This window comes from Cloeon dipterum, chromosome 3 (genome assembly GCF_949628265.1).
Source record: "Cloeon dipterum chromosome 3, ieCloDipt1.1, whole genome shotgun sequence".
Classification (NCBI taxonomy): domain Eukaryota; kingdom Metazoa; phylum Arthropoda; class Insecta; order Ephemeroptera; family Baetidae; genus Cloeon; species Cloeon dipterum.
In genome coordinates, this window is record NC_088788.1 from 27,739,784 (window position 1) to 27,751,802 (window position 12,019).

The 12,019-nt window shown below is 37.8% G+C and overlaps 1 protein-coding gene across 4 annotated transcripts in view; it reads right to left on the reverse strand.

Moving 5' to 3' along the window:
• Nucleotides 1–21: 21 nt before the first annotated feature.
• HisT (Histamine transporter) overlaps nt 22–12,019 on the reverse strand; it is a 46,538-nt gene continuing 34,540 nt past the window's right edge. For all 4 annotated transcript variants that reach the window (XM_065485744.1, XM_065485741.1, XM_065485742.1 and 1 more), the window contains exons 4-8: nt 3,627–3,768; nt 3,333–3,547; nt 2,514–2,617; nt 1,944–2,054; nt 22–1,768 (exon numbers count right to left, since the gene is read on the reverse strand). In XM_065485744.1, the coding sequence (XP_065341816.1) occupies nt 1,486–1,768; nt 1,944–2,054; nt 2,514–2,617; nt 3,333–3,547; nt 3,627–3,768 (855 nt within the window). In that variant the 3' untranslated portion in view covers nt 22–1,485. The remainder of the gene's footprint in view (nt 1,769–1,943; nt 2,055–2,513; nt 2,618–3,332; nt 3,548–3,626; nt 3,769–12,019) is intronic.

Consider the following 12,019-nt stretch of genomic DNA (forward strand, 5'->3'; position numbering starts at 1 on the left):
GGTTAACAATAAAAAATCACATTTTTCATGATTAATCATTTATTGTCTCATTGGCATGAAGCAAGCCAACTATTGTTACAAATAACAGTAAATATTTATTTTGCTCACATGAAATTTTAAAGGCTAGACATTTTGCATTTTTATTTTATGCTTTTACGGGAAACTAATGATTTTTAGCAGTAATAATATATATTGTCTTCCAGTTTCCATAATAATGAAGATAATTCAGCAAAATTCGCGTACAAGTTGTCCTCTACAGGCTTTCCTTTACCAGACAAACCCATAATAATTAAATTGCTAGCATATTCAGAATTTCTAAAACAAGACAATTAATATTGCTCATGTGCATACTGACCATTATTTAGAGATGAATAGGACAAGTATTATAGTATTTTTGTTGCTATACCTTGCGATAAATCATACACAATTGAACATGTTTAATGTAGCCATAAACAAAAAACAAACATCAAATTTGAGCCCTAACTTTGATTAAATACAGTTTGAATTTTCACTCCACAGATGGTTTTCCAGCAACCAATCTTGTACTGTGTGTCCAGTACAAGCTAAAATGCGTGCAGTGAAAAATGTAAATACAGTTCCAACTCTTTGGCATTTGGCACATTCAAAAGTTTCTAACTTTCAGTTGCTAATGCAATCACTATAGAACACAACAAATTTGACAGTGATATATATTGTCGTAGTCAATATTGTCTTCATTTTGGTTTCCCTAACATTCTAGCTAAGTCTATTATGACGAGAGATAATCACCACAGAAATACGCGCAAATGAGTGCATTTCATGGCTATTGTATACATACTTAGCAATATAATTTTCAGTTTCACCTCTGCCAATAGGAAGAAAGTCGCATGATTTTTCTTTAATCCTAGTAGCTATCATGAATTTTGTGCTTCAATGCACGTTTTTTCGAATTTGTGGCAATTCCTCAGCTGCCGCTTTGTAAATATTAGTAGAGAATATAGAGACAATAATCTATTTAATTGGTTTTCTCGACATTTCAGTTGCACTGCAGACTATAATATTGTGTGGGAGTATTACAAATTATATTTTCATCAACGGTTAGACGATAATTTTTTAACAAACCAATCACGTCCATTCAAATTTTAAACAAAGTGACATTTATAGCTTCTTCGCAGCGACCCAATACTTTGATCTTGCTGGCCTGAACTGTTGTTAGTCATTTGAGATCTCTTTTTATAACAATTTTATTTGAATGAGGAAAAGAAAAAAATTAATTTGAATAGAATGCCAATCAATCATGCATGCTGCTTCGTTCTTATTTTCTATGTACATAATAATTTACCAAACGTAAAATGCAAAAAATAAAGACTGTCCAGCGAGTTTACTCTCAAGCCGGCAGATATTTGACTGTGTGCCATTTCAGACTGGCATTGCTTTGATTTAAAACCATCCACAGGATGTTGTACTTGCTGAGAGAGGACCGTTTTCCCTAAAAATGAATATGATTTAATTTGCTCCGTTTTGGGGTCCCTTTGATGCATTCTGCCGCCGCAAGTCGGACTTGATGATAGCCGTGAGAATGACTCCAACCAGCAGTGCGGCGCACGCGAAGATGTTGGCTACCATGTCGCCCCACTCGCCAAAGAGCCACCCATAGATCAGGGTGAAAACGACACCGAAAATTTGCGCAAAGGCATTCAGAATTCCAGCAGTGGTACCTTCAGCTTCGGGGTAAGTAAGCTCAGCTCCAAACTCAAATCCAACTGGCAAGTATCCGGTCATAAAGAATCTGAAATTAATGCGAATTATAAAATTTCCACATTTTTATATTTCCTTGTTCTAAACTTTTCCTCCTCGTTCAAAATTATAGGGATAAACTTGTATTAAAAATTTTTGACACTCAAGATGTCCAATAATTCATAAGAGTGATGATAGAGAATTTTAATGTAGTATTTCATACTAACCCTAATGCTGAAGCTGTGATGTAGACAATGATGATCTGGCCCACTCCCAGCGTGGCTGAATATAAAATCATTCCAACGAATGAAAAGGTGTAAACAATCAGAGTTGTCTCCCTGTAAACACAAAAAATCATTTTTATTTGATTTTTTGAGCTATCAAAAAATGCAACAGATTTGATCTGACAATGAACCAAATAATTTAAATTCATTATTGAGAGTCTTTTACGAAAGGAGAGTATGCAACCGGGAGAGCGGATATGATCCACGGGTTGCATATCTTTTATTCAAGCAGGCGCTTAAGTATGTCTTTGAACGTTTACATACAACTACATATATTATGTGAAGTTGTGCTTTGTCAGTTAAACAAAGCTGTCATGGAAATTAAATCTTGAATTCGACTGTTTGGCTTTGAGTAAATAATTAAATCAATAAAAATCAGATCACAATTAACTTGTCATTCTCATCCTCGCCCAACCAATTAGTTTAAAAGAATGATCAAATTGAAACAAAGTTTTTGCTCTGCGTTTCACAGCAGCAATATTTATAACCTTCGTAAGCAGTTTCAAAACTTACTTAAATTTATGCGTTTTGTCGAGAACAATGCCGCAGACCAAAGATCCAAGCATACCAGCGAGGACAATGCACAGTCCAATCGTTCCAGCATCAGAGTCAGCTCCCTAAAATTAATGAGCATGCGTTAGAGCTATGATTTAAAATTAGAGGTCAAAAGATCTCGTATTTTAATGGCACTCAGCTAGTTCAGCTAGTGCATTCGTTTCTGAACATCAGCAAAAAGAACGAACCTCTCCAAGAAGGAGCGTCGCCCCTTGAAAACATATTCGCTGACAGTGCACTTCCGACCCGCGTGTCGATTAATTGAGATACGCACAAGAGCGCATTTCATTCAACAGAGTGGGAAAAAAGAGATGAAACAGCGCGATGTATTCAAAAGCGTGCGGGGGAGCAAAAACATGGCTCGCGCCTTGCAGAAATCAAATAATTCGTCTGGCTGCATTGCAAATCAGGCGGACGGAAAATGAAAATGAAAAAAATTCCGTTGTGATGCGCCAACGAACAAAAAAAGGACGTGCGACCAGTGAATCGCGCACATTTGTCTCGCAAGAGCAGAGAAATGGCTGGTGAGCAAATGAATTTGCACAAACACACACACGCTTCACTAGTCCGTATTTGCAAAGTGCACTAATGGATTACTTTCAACGATTTTAAAAAAAGTTAAAATTTTTAGCGAAAGTGCAATTTTTCACAAATTGTATAATGATTCAAAACTAATTCTCAAATCAAAACTTGCATTATAAAAATGTAATAAAATCGACCAGGCCTGCGTATTTCTAAAAAAAAAGAACGTTGCTTTTGCTATTGACACTCACGTACCGGGAAATTGGCGATAACGATTTGGTTGAGTAGGGTGGAGAGGGCGTAAAAAACGCCGACGTTAATGCCGTAACTTAGAAGCAGAAGAATGTATCCACCATTCTTGAACAGTCGAACCAGCGTTCTCACAAACTCGGCAGCACTTTCGTCATCCGCGCTGGTTCCACGGTTGGCCTGAGCTGCACTTGGAGGGGTTGGAGGTTCTGCTTTGAAAACTGCGGGCAAAATTTTAAAATATTCGAGATAAAAAACAGAATAATTTAAATAATTTGTTTTTTAATAGAATGTACTTACAAATGACAAGAAATACGAAGAGAATGGTCGTAAAGATGGCCACGCCGTAAAACATAAAAGATAAGTCGTAACCGATGTCATCAAGGTTATCATGGTTTTTAACTAGAATAGGTGGCAGCAAAAATCCAGACGCCACACCAAGCTGAAATCAAAGTTACACAGACTTTTTACTCTTCCAGCAAAAAAAATTGTAAAATAGAGATAACTCATGCAGACAGGCAAATTGCAACACACGACACGTTGTTATTATTCTGTTCTTGCTCTCGTATTCTCATTCATTTTTAAAAACACCCTTGTTTGCCTCCTCTCTGAACAGATCAAAGCTTTCAAATCCCGCATATTATCTCTTTTTAATAACACACGCGTTTGTGACGATTTCAACAAAGCGAGTTTGAGTCGGAAAAAGGAAGAGTGAGAAAATAATTCTTTTGGCTCATTAGTGTTGGTAATTAAGGCATGATGTGTGCAGTTTTTACGTTTATATAAATAACTTATAATTACTGTTGAGCTGGGTTTCAAACAAAAACCGAAACAATAAAAAAAAACTCTGATACATATCATTCCAGGGTTTTATTCAAACAGACATGTACGTACTCAAAATTAAAATTCTAGCACGATTTTTAACGATTATAATTAATTAGATTTCGATAAGTCCTTAAATTTTTATGATTTTAATTTAGAATTACGCCTTAGGCAATAAAAAATCTCCAGCGATTAGAGTGGATTATTAACTCTGATGAAGCGTTAAAACGCCCAAACACACCGAGTACAAAAAATTGCAGAAAAGCAAAGGCGCACAAAGAGATTCTGTTTGGCACTGCTGGTGTTGCAATTACGCTCGTTATTTTGCACAAACCAAGGGAAAGAGGGTTGTACGTCCGCGCGAGTAATGAAATTATTATCTTCACGCGCCGCATCATTCTGCTGGCTGGTCAGAAAACGTATATCTGCACACGCCAGATAAATCTCGAAGCAGCTTAAACACTTCACTGCGACAGGCGTAATTACACTTTTAACCAAATTAAAAATGGGGATAGCGTGGGCACGAGGTGCACGACGTCGCTCTCACTGTGCGCAGAGATGAGCCTTTGGCAGCCACTTATTTCCATCCCCTCGCGCAGATGAGCGTTTTTCAAGTTTGCTTTTATGGCCTCCGACGAAAGAGCTCTCCTTATGTTAACACAGAGGAAGAAGCGTAAAGGACGGAAAGCGTTTCCCCTGCTTATCATAAAATCCACTTACGAAGCGCCGCCAAAAATCATTTTCTGCTGCATTCCGCTAAAAATCGAGTTAGCAGGAATTTCGATCGGAATTAATTTTGCTCAAAAGAACTCCATCTTGTGAATTACGTTTCAAGACAAATAAGGCAGATTCCGACAAGACGTCATTCACGGATATGGGAAGGATCATGTTTTTTTGGAACATTGAAAATGTGATAATAGTAAATAACTTCAGTTTAGCATCAGAATGAGTCTAAAATATGTTATGTATGTTTTTAACATTTAATTAGGAAACATTAGTAACATAAAAAATGCAGTTTGTAAAAATATATATTAGCATTTTTGACTGTTGCATCGTCTCCCTCGTATGTAGCTTGACTCATGACATTTGTTAACTTTTTTATACTATGTATATTGAAAATCGCATGTTCAAAGTCTTGATGAGCAGAAGGAAGGAAGCTAATATAAAGGGCGGAGCAACTTTCTCGAAAGTAACGAATGGAACCATTTTCCATCCGGAAATTAAGCAGAACACTGTGTTGGCTCAGCCGGCATTTCTTCTTATTTCTAAAGGAGAGCAGTACAATTTGTCTGCGCGGACGCAAAAAGAAATTAACGACTGTCTGCTTCACGGATATTGAAACAAAAGTTTGGCCACATTTTAATTAAAAAAGAACGTCGAAGTTTTGAGCCAAATCCGAAAGTGGATATAGAGGCAACACTGCCGAAAATACCCAGCTCTGCTTCCTCGTATTGTATAATAAAAGCTCATAATTTATTCAGCAGGCGAACTTTCTTTTCTTTTTTGCAATATGCCGAGGTCCCTTTGTGTCGTCAATATCACGTCCGGCATTGCTCTGGCCTGCTGTGCACATTCAACTTTCCTTCCCAGACGTAAGGAGGAAAAGTTGGTCGACGGCTCAGTCCGTGCGAATAATGCGTCGAGTGTATCATTTTTTATTTCACTCGTCACTTGCCACGCACATGAGAAAAATATCTTTCTCTCCTTGGCAATGGTCTCTTTTCCGTTTGGACTTGTGGGAAAGAGGCGAGGGATCAATCATTTCTCGTTCTCCACTAAGCCAACACTTTTTATTTATCGCTTTTAGTGATGAATGCTTCTACAGTGACATTATGTCCAAGTTGTTCCGATCTTTAACGTCAAATTATGATTTAACCGAAAACATATAATATAGATCACCAGTGCATCAGATAGCAAAATTGATGAGGTTTCTTGAAGTGCGTCAAAGTTTCTAAAAACCATTTTCACAGTAACCAAACCATTCTGATACAAGGTAAATTTAAAATAAAATTAATATCCCATTTTGCATGCTTAAAAATATCTTAAATATATTTTAGCCTTTCCGCGATTATGAAAATATTTTTATGAAAAGACAGGATAGACACACTTTTCAAACGAAACAAAAGAATACCCTACTGTTCAAGAATAAATGTAAATGAAATTTGTCCTTCGACTCTCAGTCAGTGGCCGAGCTTTATGCATGACAGGCCAGTAAGCAACATCCTATTACAAAAGGACCTCTATTATTTGCTGGCTCGCAATCCGTTTAAACTTATTGACAGCAGCTGACTGCCTCTGTGTGCAGCTTGCGAGTGAAGTGAGTTCAAGCATTCCGCATTCGAATCCATTGTCACACAGCGTTTAATTTAATGCACTTCCATTTCGAATATTGAACTGCGCTTATGTATAAGCAACTCGTTTGATCAGCGTGCACTCCCATTCCATTCCAATCCAATATAAGCGGCATTGTGCTCCTTGTGCACCCAACTCAATAAAAAATAGAAATGCCATTTGGGAATTAATTACCAGTCAGACTATTCTCAGAATCATTTTATTTAAATTTTAAACTTATATAGTTGAGCTTACAATTTTTTCTGTCTAAAATACCTACAAAATTTAGTGAAAATAACTAATCAGGCCAAACACTCAAGGAGAAACCCCCACATTATTTCGAGTGCTGGACAAAATGAAAAAAGAGCAATCATTTGTGATATCAAGGCGTAATCTACGTTCAAGATAGTGAGTACTTGGGCTGGATTAGGGTATGATTACATGAAACAGGAGTATTCGTAAGGCAAGTAGCGTAGTTATCGTCAATAATTAGTTAATAGCTGACGCATCCCAATCTCAACTAACTGTAAATTTTATGCCACAAAAGCAACTCAATTTTTCTCTTATTTCTTTAGCAGATCTCCATTATCTCACTCATTTCAATAAATAGGCTTTACGGAGATTTTTCTGCCACGTCAAAAAAGTATTTTCCAGCCGCAATCCAAATAAAAAAATCATTTTTATATTTTAATTGAATCTCGTTTATCGTCAAATGATGTGGCATAATCCACGAAAAACGAGAGAATATATAACCCAAAGAGAAGTATATATACCCAATGAAAATGGTTCGCAGGCACTTGAAAAATGCATATCATCCGCTGGCATTGCAGACAAAATGCTAATGCAAGCAATGAAAGCGAATGTTGCAGCCACGAAAGGGTCGATTAACTTTTCCGCTCGGCGTTAGCGCCGCAAAGGGAATTTCATCGCCAGAAAGCCACTGGGCTTAGTGCAGTTTCGTATTCAATCGCCTGTGCTATGGCGTGATAAAAATAATTATATTGCTACATTAATCCGCAGTGATATGTTAAGATTTCGCACTAGTGGCGGAGGCGGCAACGGCGATTGCTAGCCGTGTGTATGGTTTACGCTTGGCTTGGCAGTTAGTCGATTAGGCCGCCTTCGCAGTCACTTTTCTTGCCTAACCAAGCGACACTAATTACGTGTGCAAGCAGATATACACCGCGAAGTGCAACCGCAGGCAAATTTGCTAAAGGTTGTCTCGTTTGCGATCGAAATGAATCAGTCGATTGAAACGCCCCTGTTCCACTTCATCTACACATATAATATCCTTTAGGGAAGCCGCGCTTGACGATCAAAGTCTTCAGTCCGCCATTCGTGCGTAATTGAGCTGAGAAATCCATCCGCCTTTGAAACCGCATCATCTGACTATTCACTGCATTATTTGCAATCGATAATAACTGGTTTCAAGAATTATAAAATAAATTTGCCACTGAACAAAATAGACGAGATGCATAATTAACCCCTAGATTCTCAGGAGTTTTAAAGCAGTTTTATTAGAAGTCTCAGCCAGCCACGCTGTTTACCACGCCGGCCGGCTAATTTTTGGTCCCGTGGTCAGTTGCCGCCAACTGCGACTTCGGCAAAAAGTAAGCTGCGTCAGCCATGCCAGCCGCCGGTCGTAAAGTCAAAAATAATAAAAAAAAATGGCCACCGGCACTTCAAGCCACTAAGCATTTTCAAATTTCACTTTTAAAATTTTCACACCAGCCGCCGGTAAAAATTCTCAGCCACCACCTGATTAAAATTTGGCTAAACCGGTCCAGCCAGCCGCAACCTCAAATTTTTGCGGCTGAGACCTCCATAAAAATTAATTTCTTTGTAAACAAAAAATTTGTGAACTTCTAGTTTTTTTTATTTTTTCTTCCTTTTTATTCTATATTTCATTTCAAAATCATTAGTTACAAATCATTTGCAGTCTCTTTAGTACTTCACAAAGAAAATAGAAAGCCGGTCCATTTAACTGATATCTTTATACAGGTTTCCAAGTGGACATTATTTTTTGCTCGCCTGGACAACCTTTTCCTGTTTAAAAACCTAAATTACAATAAAAACAGAAACAAGTTAAATATAAAAAGTAAAAACAAAACTATATAAAAGAAACTGCTTTTCTGAACTTTTCTTGAGCGGTTCAGTGCTCAGTTGCTAGCTGTTCCAATGGCGATAACAGTGAACTTGGAAGAGGTTTTGCGGTATTTTAACAAATATGAAAGTTAGCTGTCAATTTCATTGTGAACTGTGCTTTCGTACTGCGAAACAGCTGCGAAACAAATGAGCTTCACATTTAAGGGCTAACATGGTAGAAATTTCTAGAAAACCGAGTTTAATAGATGTAAAGCCAGTGTAAAAAAGCTAGTTTTTTCCTATCCAGGTGATGACATTTGGTATCTTGGTATTATAAATGGATGTATAAAAATTTTGGTGTCTCGCTAAAAAAGAGGTTTTTGTATTGCCTTCTATGAAGTTGGAATTGAGTTGGTTTATTAGCTATTTATATGTATTTTGCCGTATTTAAGGCACTTTTAAGCAGAGATCTCTTTAATTTAAGTTTTAATTCAAACCGAGTTTTAAACCTGAACGTGACAGCCAGGAGCTGAAAAATTCTGGCAGCGTCGTGTCTCCACAATTATGTAATTAACCCCGTCTCTCCGCACACCCCTCGCTCTTCATAGGCTCTCGTTAATTGAGAAAGACAAGCGGCGTCCGCGCGCGTTGCAAATTAAGGACAACGAGAGAGCGCAGGTGCTGCTGAGGGCGGAGAGGCGATGAACGAGGCAGATTAATTGTCTCGAGGACTATCACGGGCAATTGCCGTAAATCACCGGATGAATGAGACCGGCCGGGCTGAATGAGTGCCGTTGCTGGGTGGTAAGTGAATGAACGGGGCGTGCTTATGAAACAGACGAACGTGTTCTTATCGCCGAGTTTACTGTCGTCGCTCGGCAACTTTTAATGGCTCTCTGTGCTCCTCACTCTATAGCATTAAAACTTGTTTTCTCGTTAAAGCGAGCATAGCAGCATCCCACTAGAGGACTTTGTTGTGTAAATAATTTCGCAGCTCGGCGGAAGCAAAAACGCAGCTATTATTTTTCAGACGGAAGTTGCATTAGTCGGCAGGCTCTCATTAGCATGCGAGGCAAACCACGACATTGTTTAAGCTATTTAAAAACCCCAATCTGGAGTTTATCATTTTTCGTAGGAGAACCTCATCTAAACAAGAGGGACACTATTAATTTTTACGAGAGGCTTGAAACTGCTGAAGAAGGGCACAAGTAAGCTTTTCATGAAATGATCAAAACGCATGCACAATTAACATACATCTTAAGTTTGAAAATTTGTTAAAGAAAACAAAGAATTCTTGGATTAGTTAAGTGAGACAGTAAGTAATTTTTAGAAAATTGAGTTTCAAAAGAATATAGATCAAGTGTAATTTGTTTTTGATAATATTGAATTTATGTGAAATGTGTACTTAATCACTCTTCTGGCCAATTCCTTAGCTTCCTCAAAAGTGAATTTAAGAATCAAATAGAAATAATTTTGATTCGACAAGGAATTCTTATTTCATGTATAATTGCCAGTGAAACGTATTCCATGAAGTTCCATAAAAAGGTGGATAGAAATAGCAGATTTTTTCAAATTTCATGGAAGGTCGTTTTTTATAATTTTTTAATATTTGTGTTGGTCTATATGATTTTGTGAACTTTAAACAAATTAATTATTTTTAAAATTAGCTCTAAACGTTACTCAAGTATTCCAAGGAGTGCGTGTAGTTCCATCCCCCTGTAAACACGTCACTGTGGTTGTTAACAGTGTTTTGCGACGTGGGAAAGATAATTAGCAATTTCCTATTGTGTCGTAATAGCTCAAAATTTGTTTCGGTGGCTCCCAACAATTTCCTCTCCACTAACCAATTACCAAAACGAGTAATCCAATTACGCCACCCGATTTCAGCATCCCCCCTCTTTTGTCCAACAGCATGAGCAGCGCCGAGTATTGTGCTGGTTGTTTAACCGCAGCCGAAATTTGACGTCCACTCTTGGCGAATCAATCAAGCGGGAAAAACAACAGACGCGACGATGCGAAAGCCTGGTGTTTTCGAAATTGGCTTTCTGCGGCATTTACGCTGCTCTGCGTGAGCGCACAAGGCAAATACTTATACGCTAGACTCTTGGTTATTCTATTGAGCAGAACAGCGCGTGTTTTGGACACACCACTGGCCGTGGGGACATTGTGTTGTGTTGCGCTGACAGGCATATATGTATATTGTATACGCAAATGTTGTGTATGCGGAACCGACGTTGTGAAAGGGAAATGATTCCTGTTAGTTCAGTCATCTGTAGTGCCTTCAGAGTCGAAGAACTATTTGACATTTCATGGAACAGAAATATTTTTCTTCTTCATAAATCCAACAAGCGAACTATAACGTTATTGAGAGAGAGATTTCCTTTTCTCTGTATATATAATTAGAGGAAAATGGTTTATTTTATTTTTTATTTTTGATCCTCTGCTCAACACATCCCGTGGGATATGAGCTCACCAGGGACCCAATAATACCGCTTAAGTGGTTAACATGGGTCCCGAGTGGCCAGAGAGGAGCTTGGGTCCAATGTGGTCATTTTTTCACTTCCTCGCACCGAATCATAGACTTCAAATTTATTCGACAATGAATTCAAAAGAATTTGGAATTCTTTTTTACTGTTTTTGCTGCCCTATGTTAATTTTATGCCAAAAAATCAAATTCCACAGCAATGCACAATAATTTGAGGTGTCCACTCTTAAACTTTAGGAATGCCAAATGCAGTTATTTAATCAGCTCAAGCAGCAATTTTTTTTATCGGGATCCATGGATTTGGAAAATCGCTTTGTGGCAAGTTTTCCCCCTGAGAGCCAAGAGCGCAGATAAACCAGCAATAAAAGGAATCAACGTTTCCTCTCAGAACTAAAGAATGATTGGTTATAAAAATTCTGTCAAATAATAAGCCTTCATCTTGCAATAAAAATTATCTCAAATTGTATTTAGGGTTATTGCACTCGCAAGAATTCACTGCTACAAAAAACTCCGCGTCATATATATCTTTTGTGATATTCACTCAATCTAACAGTTTTTTCCATTAGATAATTCAATGGATTATTTAATGATTTACTTTCTCTGTCCGCTTTGGAGCTTATTGAAATCATATTTATAGACTTCCTTAACTAAACAACCTGGACAGCTATTTATTAGTTTCGATTTTTGCAAGAGAGGAGAACTATAAAAGGAGCATCACCAAGGTTGAATGTTGCTCCTATCAAACGCAATTACTCAATTCCTCTATCGTGCCAGCCATTAATTTTCTTCCAAGGGCGTGATAAGGGCAAATAAACAGTGGAGAGGACCGGCTGAAGAAATTAAGGATGCGGCGACAAAACAAAGACACAAAATGCGCTCCTTCGTCGTTTGACGCGAAAGAGACGCCAGAGAACTTTTTATCAAGTCAAACAGATTATCTCCTCAAGTTCGTAAAAAAAGAAACAGCGCG